Source organism: Echiichthys vipera, assembly GCF_963691815.1.
Source record: "Echiichthys vipera genome assembly, chromosome: 21".
Taxonomy (NCBI): Eukaryota; Metazoa; Chordata; class Actinopteri; order Perciformes; family Trachinidae; genus Echiichthys; species Echiichthys vipera.
In genome coordinates this window covers 12200405-12221807 of record NC_139846.1, presented here as the reverse complement: position 1 = coordinate 12221807, position 21403 = coordinate 12200405, and the positions used below count along the sequence as shown (strand labels likewise).

General features: G+C 40.7%; 1 protein-coding gene across 1 annotated transcript; it reads right to left on the bottom strand.

Moving 5' to 3' along the window:
- Nucleotides 1-1331: 1331 nt before the first annotated feature.
- Nucleotides 1332-8455, bottom strand: agtr1b (angiotensin II receptor, type 1b). The gene is made up of 2 exons (XM_083935969.1): nucleotides 8240-8455; nucleotides 1332-3434 (listed from the first exon to the last, which is right to left on the bottom strand). Exon 2 carries the CDS (start codon nucleotides 3326-3328, stop codon nucleotides 2240-2242), a length of 1089 nt encoding a protein of 362 aa, XP_083792095.1. The 5' UTR covers nucleotides 3329-3434; nucleotides 8240-8455; the 3' UTR covers nucleotides 1332-2239.
- Between the last annotated feature and the right edge of the window lie 12948 nt (nucleotides 8456-21403).

The following is a 21403-nucleotide window of genomic DNA, read 5'->3' as shown; positions in this document are numbered from 1 at the left end:
CTCCAAGCCACAAAAGTCCAATTCGGACAATATTTCAATCCTACATGGATCTTCCTCAGGTCAAAATGTTTGTAAAATGGAAACCACATATTACATATCGACACAATATTGACCCATAGAACTGTGGAGGACACGAGAGGAGAATGGACCAAGATCAAACCAGAGCAGTGTGAGAAACTAGTGATGTCCTGTGCTGAAGTCATTCAAAGCAACAGCCTCTACACTTCCTATTCACTTTTGCTACATATGTATCTCTAAGAAGACATTGGTGAAATCTTCTCTTCTGACACAATGGTTCTCAAATTACTCCCTGTTTTTTTTTCACAAAGTAAAGGTTTTTGTTGAAGTGCCGGTTCAGCAGTGGTATAGCCACAGCTGATCAATAAAAAATAACCATATTTCAGAATAAATCAAGTATTTATAATTTGTTCTCTAATTTTGATCTCCTATACACCTACATGTTGAAATATGGCTGATGTTCTATTGTTTTCCATTTGAGGTACTTTTGATATACTTTATTTGTTGATTTTTTTCTGTATGTTTTATCACCCTGTTTAAATTGAACCACAGCTGCCATCATGATGTCTTAATATGGGTGTGGTTTCCTGTTTTCAAACACTTTGACCAGACGAAGGTATCCATGGCAGTACCTTTTCTTCAGTGAGGCTAGTTACGTTGGACCATAATTCTGACCTATACAGTACAGTACAGCACTCACTTGGTCCACTAGTTAACACTGACCCATACATTCCTAAAACACATAGCAGACAGGTGAAGAGTCCTAGCGCAGTTTTAGTCATCATGCTTGCTTCATGCAAAGTCATGATTGGCACTTTTTAGACAGTTTTATAGAAATAGTGCTACACATAATTGACAGAAATATAATGTCTTTTTGCTTGAACAAAGATTATAGATTTACCCCTCGAAGCGAGTGATGTCAGCCACGGCAACAGCCACCAATCCAAGAAGCAGGAGGACCTTCATGTTGTCAGTGAGGCTGAACTCACCGTTTGACAGCACTTATAAGCCCGACCTGCCGCCCATCCACCAATCCCCGTCTGTGATGCAGCAACATGTCATACATCCTCCCAAAAAAGCCACCTGTTACTTTTAGGTGCTACGTGGAGGAATGGGGGACTGCATGAGGCTAAGTCAATGATTAATAGACGCTAGAGGTGCTCAGGGAAACATCGAACCAAGGTCACTTAAATTTCTTAAACTCGGATTAACTTTGATCTACATCAATTTCTGGATGTTATCTAATGACACAATTTTATAAGTAATCCGGATGATCTAAGATGATAAAGAAATCAACTTGGTACAGTGCATTTTTTCATTTTATTCATATTTTCATATACTCACAAACTGTACATTTACAGAGTAGGAAAAAAAAATCTATCAACATGTTTAAATATTACAAAGACAACCACCAGAGATATTGACAATGATCCCCCTGCCTGGAGTGTTTGTGTAGCACTTATTTATACAGCATGTTACTCCCAGACTGACAACATTTCAATCTTAACCACATATAGTATACAGCACAAGTTATCATAGTCAAATATGTTATTAACTGATATAAACTTACATCACATTTTTGCTACAAATTGTTCCATCTACGTATATGACGGCTGGCACAGCATGCATTGGTGGCCAATATTTTATATATATATATATATATATATATATACATATATATAGCTTTGGCATCTTTGCTTAGCACTTGATCACTGTTCCAACTGGTGAAAGACCTGCTGAGCACACAGAGTGATTTTCACTGGACAATATATCACTGCACTGTATCCTGAAGGTACACCAGCGACAGAATCCTGCAGTACATGCATATCTTGTATAAATAATAGGATATGGTATATGTAATTATTTAAAATCTTTTCTTGCGTCTATATAGTTAAATCCTGGATTTTCTTTTTTTTTTTTACTTTTTTTTACTCAGTGCCATTCACATTTCTTGGAGAGAAACATTTGCCTGCATGAATGTGATGAGCCTGTATTGTGTGACGTGATGGTTTATGAATAATTATTCTGCAGTTAAGCATTGTACACAAGGAAGTGAGTGTCTCCTGGACTCATAGAGGGACATGAATACAACATTTCAACCATTCTGCATGGTTCAGTGCTTGGTAATACAGTTGGGGTTTTAAAAGTATGGAATGTCCATCCCCGGCCCTTTAACCACAGAGAGGGGAGACAACTTGTACCCACACTCTTTTATTTTCCTTCACTTAACGTCAGAGGAGGCTTTGCTTTTGGCTGTGAGGCTCAGTGCCTCAGAGGCACGAAAAGAGAGGGCGCTCATCTTGGAGCTGATGCTCGGGTGAGGCCCTGGAGCTCCACTTGGAGAGCAGCGCAACAGACGCAGTAAGTTTTTGCGAAAGTTGTGCCCCACAAAGCCGTACACAATAGGGTTAACGCAACTGTTGAAGTAGGCAATGCAGATGGTGAAGGGCATGGCGGTGTCAATGATTTCCAGGATGGCACAGTTCTCCACCTGTGTCAGCTGGGTGAACATCTGCATTAAGTGGAACACCTGATGGGGTGCCCAGCACAGGAAGAAGGCCAGGACAGCTGCTGCAAGCATGCGCAGTACTTCATCATCCCGTGAACGGGAACTTTTCTGGATGTGCCTCGCCCCCACCAGCGCCCGCCCGATGAGGCAGTAGCAGGTGATGATGATGATGAAGGGCACCAGGAAGCCCAGCAGGCTTTTCATCAGGCTGATGGCCAGCAGGAGCTCTTTTAAGCTCATGGCATTTTCAATGGTCGGATGCAAAATGGCACACACTGTAGTGTAGTTTGTGATGTTGTGGACATCCCTGGTCATTGCTGTTGGCACACTCAGTGAAAAGGCAAAAAGCCAGATCACTACACAGGTGATACGTGCGTACACCACAGTGCGTAACCTGCGTGATCGCATTGGGTGGACAATGGCAAGATAGCGGTCAATGCTGAGTGCTGTAAGGAAGAAGATGCTGGTGTAGAGGTTAAAAATCACCAGCCCTGCACTGGCCTTGCACAGGAAACCTCCAAAGGGCCAGTGATAGCCCGTGGCGGTAAAAGTGGCCCACATGGGCAGAGTGATGAGGAAGGTGAGGTCAGACACAGCCAGATTGAGCACAAATATGTTGGCCACCGTCTTGAGCTTCATGTAGCAGTAGATGACAGCCACTACCATGCTGTTTCCGACAATGCCGATGACAAAGATAAAGCCATAGACGATGGGTACCAGGGTGAAGATGAATTCATGGCTTCCAGACATGCCGCATGTCAGTGATATCCCGTCTGTCGCTCCTGCCGTTATATTCTGCATTTTCCCTCTTTAGTGCCAGATCCTGGGACTTTGAAACAGGGGGCCCTGCCGGCAGGGTGCGTCTGTGGTGACTGATACAGGCCTTGGGCGAGGGCCTCAGCGAGTTCTATAAAAGAAACACAACAAAAATGTCACAGGCAGTCTAGGGGAAGAGCCGTCATTACCGCTGGCATGGCCCATAAACGCTAATCCACACGAGCACCAATGAAAGTGCTCACCCTACACCAACTCATTAAAGACCTGCACATTAAAGCCATCCTGACGCTTTATGTTATTTCTGTAAAATAAGAAGCCATGAGAAACAGATGTTGCATGTTATTCAATATTCCAAAAATGCCCTTTGAAACATCATTATTCAGACAGCCTGCATTCTCCCTTCTCCTTTAAATCGTCTCTTGGCTAATGAATGGCAACAGTAAAACAGTACTGTGTTTATCAAATGGTCCGTCCATCTGGGTGGACTGTCAGCACCCGGAAGGAGAACATTTATGCCTCGTGTTACGACCTGTGTTAATGAAGACTGTATGGCAAAGTGCGAGCTCGGATAACAACACCATTAAACACTAAGGTATTGAGGGAGCAGGGAGGAGAGAGAAAGTGAGTTGAGGCTCCAGTCACTGTAAAAGACATGTCACGTTTCAAACCCTCGGTGTGCGGAGATACATTGTACACAGCATGAGAACTTCTAATCAGCACACACCTAAACAAACAGGACAGCAGGGATTCGGCTCTGTGGAAACTTTGCTCTGTGAGAAAATCAAACCTGCATGCTGTGGAAAATTTGCCTCAGGGCTAGTTTTTTGCTTCATTTGTATCCAGCAGAATGCAAGATGGGAATAAAAAACAAATTCTCTCCTTTGTTGAGAGTCTTTATGTTTAGTAGAATGGCTCTGTGAGTGTCATTAGTGGGGCTGATGTAATAATATTAGCATAAGACTCATATATTCTATTATAATAGCTTCAAAGATAGTTTCTGTTACTAATTACATGAAAATGACAACATGTTTGTGGTTGCATTAAAACCAAACAGATGCCAGAGGAAAACATGCTCTGAATTTGGAGCTCGGAAGTGGGCGAACAGCAAATCATTAAAAAAAACTATTTTATGGGCTGTTTTTTGTTTTATGAAGTTAACTATTTTGAAAAATAAAGATAGAATGACTGTTGTATACAGTGCCATTATCAAACTGGAATACCAGTTTAATTAAACTAAGCAGCCACAAGATGGCATTCTAGCGTCAATATTTTACTCTCTCGCTGTCACAGCTGACACAGTGTAGTGATATCATGATGGAGTTATTGTGCATGTACAAATATTGCCTTTTTCTTTTTCAGAAATCCAGTTGCCCGTACAGCTACTGTGGACTGCTACAGTACTGTGGACAGCTACTAATGCACGTCTAAAAATCTTGCCTTACCTCCATTCCTATTGCCCTCTGGTCGGCATTAAGACAGTGTGAGCCCTGACAGCTGAACTATTTTATTCATTTCAACCAGGTTTCAGTGGATGAATTCTTTAAAAAAAAAAAAAACAACTCAGCGCACTAAAGCAAGTACCGTATCGGTTGCAGATGTGGGGATGTTGAGTGTGGAAGATATGTGGGTGCCAAGGGCAACAGAATAATGAAATATCTATGCAAGTTTCCTGCACAGGCCCCAGTGCAGTAGGTAGGGTAAAGCACCAACACAGATGTCATCGCTTGGATTTACTGTGCATGTGTTTTCTTTCTATAATGATTATAACAGTGGGTAGCTGTAAATTTAAACTGTACAGAAGAGAGCGACAAAACACATATCAGTTTCACACTTTAGGGCAGAAAATCTCTTGATGCTTAGACAATTTCTGATGACCACACATGGAAATATGGGCGGAACTGGACACCACAGGCCTTTTACCATTATTGGAGAGGCTGGCATTCGAACTGCCTGTATTTTTCCATGAGGGAGATGCTCAAGGCGAGTGGACGTGTGTGGGGAGCGAATATAAACAAGGCTGAAAGTTATTGCTGCCTATACATGTAAGTGAGCCCTATAATAAAGGTGATGTGGCACAGACAGAAGGTGACTCGGAAGCAGGTGATTTAGTGAGGCTGTGTCCAGTGAGCTATAGCTCGGGAGTGAGATGGCACATTACTGAATGACGGCCATAAACCCTGGGTGACCACGGACAGGAAGGTAAACACCTACTTCACAAGGTCCATGAGCAAGCTGCATCCTCTCGGACGAGACAATGGACTGCGAGGCTCTGCGCTGTTTGCAAACATATAGCTGCTTACAATGATGATAAAATCAGAATCTGGAGGAAGTCTGGAGACATTTTTTGCTCCACAGTGTAGATGCGCACTCCTGAGTGACACTGCAGTAGCAGCATTCCATTTCTAACCCCATTTCAGGGCATTTAAATGTAGCCCCCTCTGGGATCATGGGAATTGCTTAAAAAGCTTAACCTAGGAGAATTTCAAATCACAGCCGGGTTAGACTGAGTTTGGATAGGATCACGGTTCCCATCAACAGAGCTATCTGAGGCTGCGAGGGCAGCCGGCTGCTCTGACATGAGCACCACCATCTGGCTGCCCAAAGAGAGAGCCACTAAAATCTCTGGTTGATGGAGTTAATGATTTATATCAGCCCATTATGAAGTGAGGTTCATTTTACTGGGAACACACCACCTCAGCCACCAACGTCATGATCATCCTCTCATTAAGGCCTCATTTCAGGCCTGTTCAGTCAACAGAACCTTTTGCAACAACACACTTTTTTATAGGAATACTGTACAGATTAAACATCCAGCACTAACAACTGACCGTCTTGAAATGACAGTACAGCTCAATTTGTCACCATTACTTCACTTGTAGAGTAATAATATGAGTGCCTATAAGTGCGGTGCACCCCAACTGTAGCCTCTTACAACTCATTTCCTCCTCTGTCTCAACTTACACGGTCTTGCGTCTGCTGAAGGGTTTTTGAAGTAGGAAACTTGACCAAGAGCAAACTTACTCACTGCTAAAGTGGTGAACTGCAACAAAGTTGATTGCAATTTAAAACCAACTGTATCAAGTTGACGCTCTTCTCCATTTAAAAAGGTGGCAGAAGTATTCAGGTCCTTAAAATAAGTAAGAAAGTGTCAAAAGTAATCATTATTATGAAACTATTATATATTAGATTATTGGATTGTAATAACTTACTCTTTCATGTGTATTTCCCAATGAGGTGAAGCTCATTTTGTCTATTTTTATGCTGTTGGATAGTTTAATATGTTTACGTACAAAATAAGATGCGTTCTTATGTTTTATGAATTAATAATTGGTTTTGTATGTAAAATCTTACAAAATAAAAGTCTGAGAAGTAACTAACTAAAGTTGTCAGAGAAATGAAGAGAAAATAGTACATGTCCCAATGAGATGTAGTGGAGTAGAAGTATAAAGTAGCATAAAATGGAAAAACTCAAGTAAAGTACGAGTACCTCACATTTGTAATTAAGTGCAATAGTTGATGAATGTACTTAATTACCTCCATCACTGAAAATATGTGCATTTTATACATGTGTGTTCAAAAATAGAAAGAACAGGCGATTCGATCATGTGTGTGTGTGTGTGTGTGTGTGTGTGTGTGTGTGTGTGTGTGTGTGTGTGTGTGTGTGTGTGTGTGTGTGTGTGTGTGTGTGTGTGTGTGTGTGTGTGTGTGTGTGTGTGTGTGTGTGTGTGTGTGTGTGTGTGTGTGTGTGTGTGAGAGAGAGAGAGAGTGTCCATGAACTAACTAAATGAGGACTTGACATCTCCTTGCCAGAGAGGAGCTAATGGAAATATTGGCTTCAGAAACCATGTCTGCATTTTTTCTGTTTACAAAACTTCACTTTCATGTGACTTCACGTGACAGCACAAACTTCAGCCTTCATTTCCTGTACTGTATTTTATAAAATATATGCCTACGGAGCCTTTGATTACAATATCAATCGCAAATTATAAACCCTTTCCTCCCCTATTTATTTATAATCTTCGGGATAGTTTGTGAGAAGATCATTTCACTGTATAACCTGAGATCATATTAACTAACATGTATACTGGCTCTAAAGAGAAGCGTTTTGTCTCCAACATGGAAACATAAGCAGAAAAGTAAGCACCTATAACAGCCAAACTTATACAGAGCTCTTGGTTTAAGCCTTCACTCTGGAGCCACAACTTCTTTTCCTCATGTTCATTCTCCAGACTCTCTATTTCTTCTTCAACACGTTAGACCTGTCTCTCACACTAACAAGGCTGAAAATGATATCTCCTTTCTTCAGTCATCTGTCCCTGCTATTCCATGGTTTTCTTCACTATCCCCCCTTTTCCCTGCCTGTTTTGGAAGTAAATTCCTCACTAAGTGAGGATTTCGAGGGAGCGCAAAGCTACTGTTTATCAGGAAGTGGATCCAAATTCTCTTTCGGGATATGAGACAATGTAAACTTTAATATAGACTTCAAAATCTCTTAGTATAGTTTGCATAATGCAGCTCTGGATTCTTCCCATCAGTATACCACCACAGCTGCAGTAATTTCGAAGGCTCTGCGCACACAGGACTTTCACCTGAACAACTTGAACAAACAGCTACGACAGGTGGCACATCAGTGAATGCATCTAATATGTAATTTTGTTCTATGCATTCGTGTGTGAGTTCCAGAGGAAATATCAACCATTTTCAACAAAGGGCTTGTGAGATAAATATTTACAGATACTGAAGCCTTTTTGCGTCGGCGTTGGAACATTAGAAATGCCTAAAAGCAGCCATAAAGAGTTCAAATGTGCTTATCCAATGAGAGAGGCTATTACAGAAAGTTACAGTTAAAGTATTCATAGACTTAGACTGCCTTACATTTCTCTTTTAAAAGTTGGTTAAACATCTTCCTGAAAACGAGTTAATGTGAGCTCTTACCTGTGGTGCTGAATCAGGAGGCTGCTGATGCTTTCAGAGCAGGACAGACAGAGAGACCACCACAGTGTGCCAGTGGCTGCCTCTGATTTAACTTAACTGGTGGAGCAAGACAAGCAGGAATACCGTCTGACACACAAACACACAAACCCCCCACAACTCACTCTCTCTCACTCTCTCTCTCTCTCTCTCTCTCTTACACACACACACATACGCACACACACACACACTACAATGATGAATGAATTACATTGGAGCCAGTCAGCCACGTATTGTCCTAGCCCATCTCTCTCTCTGTGGCCACAAACAAACACACACACTCACACACACACACACACACACACAAGATCTTACACAATAGCACCTCTCCTCCTCCGCATCCTCCTCCCCCTCCTCTTTTCACCCTACTCCCCAAGCACCATCCCTCTCTCCTCTCTCTTTAATGTCTGCTCTTAATCACTCGCTTTTTTCTTTCATATGAGAATTTAGTGCTGCCTTTGACAGGTGGAGATGATTAAAGGCCTGTTGCACAATGATTTGAGGGGGTTCAATTCAGTTACAGTTTAATTAAGCAGACACAGGCATGCACACCGGCATAGACTGCACTTTACTTGATTTAATATCTCGACCACCTCTCTTTCTCCACAAGCACGTGTCTCTCATCCCTTGACAGTCCCCTGTCTATTGTCCTCTGCACAGCATAAAAGGCAGGGCCAGTCTTTGATTGTGATTGGATCTGTCGACACATTGTATTAATAGCTGCGAAGCACGCCCTTGACTTGGATCAGGGTGTATCTGGGACTCGGAGGGGGGTGATATGGGTGGGTTAGAGCTGGAGAGTTGGGTTACCGCTTTTCTTTCACTCGTTGCTGGCCTTCCTTTGAACATTTCCCCTTTTCCTGTGTGATTCACCCGTCAATCATTTAACAAGTTTTTTTTTAATAAGGCGGTGGATGTGTTTTTGGATTGTGTTAGGGTCAGTGTGACCGAGCTGCCAACTCCCTGTGGTCAAGCTGGCTTTGTTTAGGCTATTTCAGTGGGACTGGTATAACTCTACTCCAAATACCACGTTCAAATGCGATAAAAGAATCCGATTGGTGCGAAAGGAAGGAATTTGAAGCCTGCACACTTTGCAGTTGTGTAATCTAGCTGTAATAGGAAGGGAGTTTTATTTTTAGCAACTGCAAACCATCAGACAATCCTTGGCACTAAAGATATTTGTCTCACACTATTCTTCTCTTTCTCTGGGTCTTGACAGGTGTTGAGAAAAAGGTCACATCCTCACCTCTCTGCCTGAGTCCAAAGCCACTATCACAACTGTCATAGAGATGGATAGTGATGGATGAGTTGGCATGGCTGTAATCCTCTGAATCCTCCCCAGTTTCAGTGTCTGCAGTGTCAACGTTGAAGAGAGCCATCACCTGGGTCAAAGACAAACAAGGAAAGAAAGGAAAAACAAACACTTTGGGCGAAGTGGAGGTCCTGTTTGGTGGCTTCTGCTCACTCAGGTGTGACATGGTCATTAGAGAATGATCACTTTTACCAAGCTGTCTAGGGCTCACAGCATCTTGGAGGTCACAAAGGGCCAAAAGGCAACACGTTCTAGAGGTTTAGTCGACTATCATAACCAGTAGTCGACACTGTGCATCGTTGTTGAAGAGTAGTTGGTGTATATGTGGTTTTAGCACGGTGCAGTTATAAAGGAGTGGCAATGCATCTACAGCTCATATGCAGCTGGTGGCGCTGTGGATAATTAAAAATCATAGTTATCATATGTAACTGTAAAGTTCCCATTGCCATCATTCTCATTTTCACATTTATTTGTGTATTTTGAGCTTCTACTAGAGGGTGTTTACATGCTTCAATGTTCAAAAAACACAGTTTTTCTCAAAATGTTTGCTTGAATATCACTCTCTGTCTGAAATGCACTGTTTAAGCGTCTATCTCTTTAAGACCCCGCCCACTCTTCTCTGAGTGGTCACTGTTTGTGGGTCTTCCGCATCTACTCTCTTAGTGTCTTTGTACCATCACTGGAGAAGGGCTGTAACGACACTTCTGTACATAGTACAGTGATCTATACACAGTATAGTTATGACATCACAACTTCATAGAAGTTGCCTGCTTGGTTTCTACACACAGGCTGTGTGCATTTCTACTGCAATTTGGCATTTGAATACTTTCAAAGTATTTATGTAGCACCTAAACATGCTTTATAATCAAAAAGACATCTCACTTTTTACAATTCTTGGAGCCATTTAGAGTTTTTTTTTTGTTTACAATACTTTAAAAGTAACTAAGTCATGAATTATAAAATTAATGAGATATGTACCTAAGTTTGATTTGGATTAATACTTTTTTGTAGGGATGTTCTTACCGGTGTTTCACCTGAAAATAGATCTGTCAGTCCACGTCATGCTCTGTCCTAGTTAATGTCCTTATAAGGGAGGCAGAGTCTTTTAGTTCGGAATAGGAAGGACACAAAGCAAACAGTTTTCTGACCGCATTTACTACATTTATTTTAGTGAATTATTTATTTAATTCAGTCATTCTTGTTAACATTACATCGTCATCTTGGTCGCGTATAATATAATATAAATAACGACATTTTTGGTTTGTGTTTTTGTTATTTTCCTGGAAAGTCAACCTGAGATATTGTTTTAAAAAAAATATCAAACATTAAGACAACACTGCGTGCTTTAAGGAAAATGTGCGTCGAACAACCCATGATTTATATGGAATAACTTATCAAAGGATTTTCCGTATCAACAATATTGGACCTTAAACACTGAAGTGTGGGGCTGCAGTCATACAGCAAGAGCAAGAGACAGGGAGAAACATGGCTGTTCAACGCTGGACTGTGGTTCAGAGCGGGTCGTCCTCCATTCGAGAGGTCGGCTCCTCAGGTCCGAATGTTGAAGACCTTGGCCAAGACACTGAACCCCAAATAGCTCCCTGTGCTGCACATGGGAGTGTGATTGATTACATTAGATGTCCATCTACCGTTTACAAACAACAGTGTGGAAATACTTTACTGGAGTAGATAAAACCATCAGATGTAACAAATGTAAGGCTTTCCTGTACCACAACAATACCAGTGCTATGCATAACCATTTAAAACTACACTCGCTTCTGGTTAACACTAGCAGTGGCAACGTTAGCTAGGAGAAGCCCTGACAGAGTGAATTTTGAGAACTTTGAGTTAATGGGTGATTCATCGACTATTTGACTACTTTTTCTTAAGAAATTTAAGACTACTAAAATGCAGCAGTCGTGGATGCTTTAACTTATCTGGAAAACCTTGAAAATACACAACATGCACCAGAGTGCTCTTCAATCTTTATACCTGTCATTTTTCAGGAAGGCAGGTTGCAGAGAGGACAGTATCTCACTTTGTCTGAAACACAGCAACAGAGCCATTTACACCTCCAGAGGGATTATGATCAGGTTCCATTATGTCTTCAATTACTGTGAGTGATAAGAATCATCCATTAGGCGAACGTTATCTTATTGCATATCCTGTCACAGCAATGAGCACCCGTACAGTATCAAATCGCCTGCACCGCCTTGGTCTCTCTGCCACAAGAATTATCAACAATCTATATCTGACCCAAGACCTCTCAGGAAGTAAGGAGAGAGTTATTTATCAAGCTCCGAATCTCCACCGCATTTTCCACAAAACAAATAATACTCAGTAGGGGACAGGATGTTGTTGCGACACCCCACACTACAATGTTGCTCTACACGCCTCGAGTACAAGCAGAAACAGATGTTGATTTAAAATGGGGAAATGACATTTCCTATGGGACTGTACCTCTTAAGAATGGATGGGTAGTGTTTATTTCAGGTTGTGGTATGTGCGTTTACAATATAAAACTCCATGTCCTGGAAATAAATGTCCACGTCCTCCATAATTCACTCACACGCAAAAAAAACCCCCACATGATTGATTATTCCAAGATTCTTTTTAAGAGTGTTGTGCAACACTGAGGAATCTGATGTAACTGGAGTTAAATCCAAGGAATATGGTCATTTATCATCTATTAGGTCATGCCTCATTTCTGGGTGGGTAGCCAAAGGAGAAAAGGGACAGGGCTTCTTATCAAGTGCTCATACCCTGGAGGTGTGATAGTGGGCCATGCTCTTGCTAATCAAATCATTCTAACAAGATAAGCTGTGTTAGCGCCTAAGCTAGAATTAATTGATGAGAGAGGTAATTACTAGTAGCACAGAGCACCGGGGGAAACGGGGGACATTTAAACCGGAGCAACACAAACACTAAAATGCCAGTCACACAACCACCTGCTGAAGAAACAACATATTCTGTGAGGTCTGAAGACACGTAAACTTTACACGTAATCTGCTGACCTGTATCGACTGACAACAAGCTGAGTCATCTCTTCTATCCAAACATATTTGACATTTTGCAGCGTGGTTTCCTTCAAAAATCCATGTGTGAATTGATTGCATTTAACAAGTGACAAGGGGCTTATTTCATTCAAATAACTGTTAAAAACATGAGCCTTGTTACCTTATGCACATGTTAGTCATTAGTTTTTGTTAAAGAAATACAAGGTAAACGTTGCCAAACTTCTTACACAAAAAAACAAATCACAAAACTTTCTGTTATGAAGACAGACAGCGACCTGCAGGGCAAGACAGGCTGACATGTTATCTTAATGGACCTCAAAAGGGTTTCTTCAAAAATCTGTCCATCTGGCGCTTGTTTTAAAGCTCACTTTGAAAACTCTTGCCTCATCGTTCCCAAATGACTTGTATTCGTAGGTCTGTTTCACAACAGCAGACATTTCCACTTGTCATAGCAGAAAAGGCACAGATGGAACTAATAACATCAAGTATGTCCGTGTTCCAGCAATCACTGCAATGAAATGCAACAATTAATAATGTTATTAGATACACCTGTGTTTGACAGGTCGAAATGTAAGCAGCGAAGAGAGCCAGTTCAACTTTACCTTTTAAGGTATTGCCAAGGTTTCCGACCCCATAACATAAACGTAAAGATATAACACAAGAGGCACAACCTAGGGCTAGATGAGCAGTGGCGCTAAGTTGAGACATAGCTGGAAAAGGATGCAGTGATGTTGGGTTGGATCTAGCATTACTGCGACACATCCTTGTAAAATAAGTCGGTCTATTGTTCTGACTTTATACTTGCTAATGTGAAAGAACCGTGCTAACCAAAAGCGCCAGAAACACGTGGGTGCTAATGCCAGTATAGCATTTCAGGAGCTAAGTCACTGGCATCCTTCCTATCACCATTGCACCTGGACGTCTTTACAAGAATAATACGTATTTTGTGTGGCCGATTACTGCTTCAGGTCCGTTGCTGTGAAAGTTGTGCTGCGACTCTTGCCAAACTCTGACATGCCAGCTATAGCTGCTGTGCGTCATTTAGTGAAGATCATGCTGCTTGTGCTAATTTTGTGAGCTCTCTTGGCTTTGTTCAGCTGTGCTTGGCTGACAAGCTGCTTGCTGTTCAATTGCTGGCCAAGTTCGTATCATATAAAACATGACGGGTTTGTATGATATCTTACAAAATACGACTAATCTATTCTGTTATATTCGATGCTGTGAAACAGCGATCAGTATTTGACCATGACGGTTAAGTTTATGATGTCAATTTTGCACAATGGTGAAATATGAATATTTTTGTGTTGACTAATGTTAGTGCTATTAGCTAAATTTGTATTGTATTGTCCATTCACGGTTTTGGCAGTTGTCTCAGGATGATTGATTATTGTATGTCTCACTGCAAGCTTATTGTTTATTGCACTCTGATTGTAACTGTTGTATTGCAACAGTCTTTTCACATTTTTTTTTACTTTGTAATGTTTGTTTTATTTTAAAACTAAACCGCTTGCTAATTTTTTTCTTTTCGTAAGTTTTCCTGCTGAATACCAGCTATTTATTGCTATACTTCTTAAGAAGAGCAAATATTCACACTTTCTTCTTCAGCCCTTTGCTGCTTATTTGCAAACTTTGCAAACAGCAGCATCCACATGTTGACTGAGTCCAAGTTCTCCTGTGAGGAGAAACGTTTATTGTCATTGCTACCAAATTCCTGCTGTGCTGAACTTGGTGAATGCTTGTGGGGAGTGATGAGGTCAGAGTCTAAATGCCAAATATCAACTCGCATTCACATAATAAATCCCTCTCATGTCATTGGCTAACCACTGACGCACCCGTATCTCTCATTTAATGCCCTGAAACCATGCTCCGTCTTCAGTATATATGCAGTAGCAGTATGTAGGACATTATGTTGTCAAAGTCTGCCAGATAATTTGTACAAATCCTGGTACACTAAGGATTTGGGGAATTTTTCCATAAAAATCTGTAATTGGGGAAAAACAGTTTTTTAAAGACTAAATAAAGGGACATTTCATGCTATATTATCTTTTTATATTATATTTACATACTTCATTGTTCAAAAAACACTTTATTTTTCTCATACTCTCTGTCTGAATATACCCGTACTCACCTCTGTCTGAAACGCTCCGATTTAGCGCCTGTCTCTTTAAGACCCCACCTGAAAAGCCCAGTCTGCTCTGATTGGTCAGCATTTGAGGCATCTGTGCTCTCAGTGTGTCTCTGCACCATCATTGAAGCTGGGGAATGATATATATATATATATAGTTGTGACATCACAACCCTACAGAAGTCCTGACAGCTCGTTTGAAGGCACAGTTTCTGAATACGGGCTGTGTGCATGTCTCTGCGGATTGAGTGTTTTGATAATTTCACAGCATTTATATTGTATTTTATTAAAAAGATATGAAAATCTCACTTTTTACAATATAGCACCTTAAAAGCGTTATCTTGACACACACACACACACACACACACGCACACACACACACACGCACGCATGCACGCATGCACGCATGCACGCACGCACGCACACACACACACATATAGCCTTGTTATGTGATAACATGCTGACATAGAGATATGTTAATTAAGATATTTATCAATTTAATTAGCCACCTTATTAACATAAATAATTATGTTTAAAATATTGCAGTGATTATAGTGTTACAATAAATTGAACATATAGTATAAGCCTTGTTAAAGACTGATGTTCATCGGAGGGGAGCCTAGTGGTTCAGTTGACGAATACCATGACTGATTTACATGTGGGAGTGGGAAAATATGTTGTCTTAACAAGATGTTTTGTGTTTTTTTTACTTGTTGTGTAGATAATGACAGGAATGTTGGACTTCATTAAGCTACCAGAACATGATATAACATGTGTTTTGTCTAATGGACTCTCACGCTATATATAGACATAACAAACATCCATCTGTACAGAACTAATTTCTGAGCTCCTGACATGCAGTGCTACATACATCACCCTCAGATAGCCCACAAGGGACCCGTCCAATGTGACTTTAACAAGCCTTTTATTTTCTCAGTGTGCTGCGTAGGTGTCAAGGACAGCTCTAGCACCATCCCTCTGGTGCCGTCAAGGCTCAGAAAATATTTACTGCATCTCTCACACTGGATTGACCTGCCTTGTTAGCGTTGTTGCCCGCATGAGCCTGATTCAGAAAAACTGTGTTTGTATGGGAGGACAAAAACGATGTGGACAAAGAGTAACAGAACAGAAAGTAAGTTTTGCAACATACTCTGTTGTGGTTTTTTTAGTTGTTTTTGCGAGGAGTCCGGAACATGTGTACAGTAACCTGTTAGTACACAAGGTTTTGCCATGACCTTTGCCCCTGAGCTTCAATTCCTGCTTCACGTCACGGAAATCACTGACCCAGAGGTTGACTGTGGAGATGTAAAATTATGTAACCGCCACACTCCTCTTGATTGGAGCTAAAAGAAAAGATATGGCAAAGGCAACAAATCTTTTGCAAACAGGAAGTGTCCAAGAGATTTGGGAGGAAAGTGGTGGGAAGGCCTGTAGTGGGCCTCTAAGAGTCACATTGTTTAGGTCTGAGCTCCCCAAGGTTGACTTTTTACAACTATACACAGGGAGGGATGGGAAAATACTGAAGGGGATGCTGAGGGAGGTTAGCTACTTCTCCTTTAGTGTAACCTCTCCCATGAATATTTTAAGCTCTTTATTAGATCTATGGAGGATAAAAAAGGCATTTGTATTTTACTTCCTTCCAGTCCTGTGAGGTTTATCAGCAGGATGACTTTTGAATTCAATACAGTGAGCTGTCATATAGACGTATTTTGCTCTCTTATGGTACTATCTGTTCGGCCAAAGGAGCATTATAGACTAAGATAACGGAGTAAGAGGTAATGTTGCCTTCAAGCAAGGAAGTGAGTATGTTGTTGTGAAGGTTTGGTTCTTTATTAAAGAGATTTGTCATTACAACCAGACATCTCAGACACAGATTACAAGAGCGTAAACAAATACATTTGTCTCTATGTTCTTTCATTTCTTATTTGGCAGCAGTCGGTCGTTAACATGTGTCTTCTAAGTCTTATGCAAATTATTGCTCTTACACTGTCTTGGTCTCTTAACTTAAAAGTAAATATAGATTCTTTGTGTGTGTGAGTGTGTGTGTCCGTATGCTCTCTGGGTGTTACTGTATTGTTCCTGTAAAACTCAGCGTGTGTGTCCTCGATGTGAGTAAGGCAGAAGAGTTTCACACACACACAGGCTAGGATACTAAGGGTCTGGAACCTGTTCTTATCCTCAGCCAGGCTTTCCTTACGTAAACAGCATGTGAACAGGATTGAGCTTTCTTTCTCACCCATGACCCCCTGTCTTTTAAAAATGACTCATAAAAAGGCAGGGAAGCATTAGGAGTTTTAAAATAAAGTCAAACCCCAATTCAATGTAGAAATAAAACAATAATAATAACAAGTATCCATTAAATCACATCTGGACACTACATTTCACGTTTAAGGTGCATCTGTGTGAAAATAGATCCAAGAGGGTATGTACAGTATCTCAGCTTGCACCCACTTCCTTTTGAAAGCCCCTCCGGCCATGTTGTTACTCTCTGGGGCTGCTGGAGTTTGGGCTCAGCTGAGTCAATAACCCTGGGGCCTTCCAGGCCGTATAAACACCCCCGTCCTCCGGGAAGAGGGTGACTCGCGCCACGCTGGCGATGTTTTGTCATGTCCTCGTCTCTGCAGTAACAAACAGATAAGTCTTTGACAGATGTGTGTGGAGAGAATGGTTTAGTCTTTAAAGACCCTCTTGTATCACAAATAAACAGGCTTACTTTTGTGTCAGCGTGATATTTAATTGGAGCTGGAGATGGTCAAACTTTATGAATTTGGACAGAGCAGGATATGGAGCTGAAACAATATGAAAACATTTAATGAGCTCCACTCAATAAAAAAAAAAGAAGATCTTATCAGTATCATTCAGTTTTCACCGAGATGTGCTGGGGTTAGTTTGGATTCAGGGCGGCAAGAAAAATGGCGACAAACTCTATCATATGGCATAATGCAACCCTATCTCCTAAAAAATGTGTTCCCAAACAACTAAACTACCTTCTTATTACATTTTGAGTGAAACAGATTTTCCCCAGATTACATACACATTCTTGAAAACTAGGCTAAACTAAACTAAACGAACAACAGTTTCCTGGGTGAAAGTCCTGTATTTGTCCATCCATCCTGACCTTCTCCGTAAGCAGATTTCAAACGTGGACGTAGAAACGTATTCGTTATTTGAAAGCAAACATAATCTGGGACAAAATACATTTACCTCAAAACATAATTGAGAATGCAGTTTAGTTATATGGGAACAGACTTATTCAGTGCAGAACACACCCTGCATATTTCTTTTATATATATGTTTTATTTGTGAATTTTCATTACCACAAACAACAATACATAATATGTATGACTGGAAAACATTTTGTAGAAGGTGGACAGTGGCAGAGGTAAAAATGATACTAAGACAAGATGGCAGCATCAACAATACAACAAAAAAGCAATAAAAAATGCAGTACATAAGTAAAAGGAACAAAAGAGACATTGATATCCACAGCAGGGAATTATTTATGTGAAATTTTGGCCAATTAAGTATTGTATTCTAATCTATAAATGCATCGTGAACATTAAGCTTTACCCGTCCAGAGTTTTTACCTCACCACACCATTGTGATTTCATTGCTTCGTTACGACATAATGAAATCACAATGGTGTGGTGAGGTAAAAACTCTGGACGGGTAAAGCTTAATGTTCACAATACATTTATAGAATAGAATAGAATACTTTATCGATCCCGGGGGAAACTGGTTTGTTTTTTACGCTTGCTCCATTCTTGAATATAAATATATAAGGAAGTCATAACAATGACCAATAGAAATAACGAATAGGCTTCAACAGAATCTGAAAATATGCAAACACAATACATGTCTATTCTGCTACAGTATCAGTCAGTATATGTTATAATAAAAGTAAGAAAATGAAATTAAAATGTGTGCATTATACTACTGTATAGCAACTATTTGTGTACAAATTGAGAAGAGAAGTGGTGGGAAAATGTGTATATTACAATACAAAACATACACCACTTAACATAATAGTAGTCCTGCGATGAAAATATATAAATAGAATTAAACTGGAGTGTAATGTATGTAAGCTGGGGTATTGCAAAGTTGAATAAGTAAACTGGTGTCAAGTCAAAGTCAAAGCGTTGTGCAGCTAAACCAAATTTACCTGAATAATTAAATGTGCATTGCCTTCCACGCCGCGTACAAAAAGAAACATTAGGTAAATACAGGAGAATGTATTGAATGGTGTATTGCACGGGTGACACAACATTAAAAAATAATTGAACAATATCATGGTCAAGTTTTAGAGACAGAAAAAGAGAAGTCATAACAGTGACGGACTTAGAAAAATCAAGAGGCAAGCAAGAGGCCATATGATTGTTGCCTTAAATGAAATGATCGATTCCACTGTGTTTTACTTTGCTTTAATACTCTTAGTAATGTAACAGACTCCGTAGAACTGCTACTGCTAAATGTTCTTGTAATTCCCATCTACCCTGTGTGTTATGAGGGTCATGACTCAGTAAATGGATGCAATAACCTTTTACAAGGACATCAGCCTACCGTATTGCGGTCACATAATTCTTTAGCCGTGCTCTACTGCAGACATTAAGTGCAAACAACAATTTATAATCTGAAAAACCAGACTCTAAATGGCCTCAACTCGCAGTCATCTCCCTCTTTCGTCATCGGGTTCCTGCATGTTTGCTGCAAATTGTGGGACTGAGTTCACTTGACCTAAAGCGAGCAACAGGTCAATAACTTTGTTCCAGCCAACTTGACTCGTTTGCTATGATTCCCTCCAGTCCAGTTTTGTGCACTGATCAGCAGCCAACAGGCACGTTAGAAAATACAGTACATACGTTTAGTCATGCTTCCTGTTAAAATAAATGGATTCCCTGATGGTGTGTATTTTTTGCCGACTGAATGCCAGGAGTTTGGAACGTTCTGTAAAAGCTTTCCTGCCCATTCCCAGCATTTTCTGCTGAGGTGGCCTTGCTAAGGGAGTTTGTCTTGGCCTTGTTTTTAAAGGAGTGCCAGTCAGTGGATGGCACCGAGGTCTTGTAATCAGCACATAATCCCTGGGTAGGAGGAGCTCGTACAGGTTTCTAATTTGGTTTTGTGCCCTGTTGTTTGTATTTGGATACTTTGGGACACATGTAGAAATGACATTTAAAGCATCTCCAGCTTCTTCTATGTCACATATTTCCAAGTAAAGTGGAATAGTTGGGCATGGGATCATTTCAGGAGGAACGTAAGCGTATCATTAAGGGATTTGATTTGGTCGAGCGTTGGCGTAACACAGAGAACATGAGTCTCTGGAGAACCACACATCTCCATTAATCTCTATTTGCTCCTACCCACAACTCCCTCACTTGGAAAGTGTACCCTTTTATTTCCATTTGTACGATTCCTTACATCTTCACCCCTCCTTGTTGCGTGACAGTTCAGAGTAGCTATAAACGCTTTTGCCTAATGACATGGTTGAATCTACACTTTGAACATGCTAGTTTGTTTCTTAACACACAATCCATGATATTGCTCCACTACATAATGTAACTGATAATGTAAGGGGTAAGCTGGTAGTCTTAACATATGTCCCCATATGTAGGATGAGTCATCACAAATGATTTTAACATTTCCATAGCAAAAGAGCACAATGTTGGGGTAAGGTATAAATGCTCAAAATGTTGCATTCCAGGATAATGCAGAATAATTCAGGGATACTACTGTGAACCACTGTCTTTAAAAAATCAGAAGGTCTCCGCTTCCACCCCCAGCTCCCCAGAGAGTGTCGAAGTGTCCATGAGCAAGACAAGCAAGATAAATAATCACATTGTTATAATGTAAAACTTATGTTCAAATGAGGAAACGGTGTCCAGAGAGCGGATACATTGAGGAACATGGCTCATTTACATGATTGGAATAGTTATTAAATAAATCAAGGCATATTTGTGTCATGTAGGATAACAAACTGGTGGTCATATATTTGATTAGTCCCTCATTACAAGCTAATATCATCTGTATGAAAAGCTCCATAACTCCAATCGCTGAAAGGGAATATTAGATCAAATATCTGAGTGATAGCTCTGGTTCTGACCGCCTATGCTTCCTGCAGCAGTATTGTGACTACAAAATCTGTCATGTGCTTTTGATTACACACTTAGGCCTTTAATGTATTAACAAAATGCTTCACGCTATTGTGATAGCTTCGTGTTGGCAAGCGTGGAGGATAAACACGGGTTGCGATTCATGGATCACTGCTGGGCATCCTGCGTCGGACGGTGAGCCTCTGTGTCGGTTTCCAGCGAAATGTCACACCAAATGTCCTTGCACACATTTCAGTGTTTCCTTTTCAATTTGATAACATGACTGGTTGGTTGGTTGGCTGGCTTTAGTAAACACCGTCTCATCAAGCTGTTGTCATCTGTGTAAGCCAAGATGTAGCTAATAACCGTAGTTGCTCAAAAAGAAACATATTTGCTTGTATGTTTTTATAGCATTATTACAGATTGGAGTCCAGGGCTCCTAAATTGGTCATAAGATGCACGTACATTGCTATATCCCCCTGATAATCACAGAGGCATTCAGCTGCCCCATGGGTACTCGTACTGTGGGTTTCTGAGGTCAGTTAACCCCTGCTGAGAGAGCTGGAGTAGATGGGAGGTGGAGTAGAG

Coding starts and splice junctions, on each gene's coding strand:
- agtr1b (XM_083935969.1), bottom strand. CDS start 3,328: ATGCAGAATATAACGGCAGGAGCGACAGACGGGATATCACTGACATGC.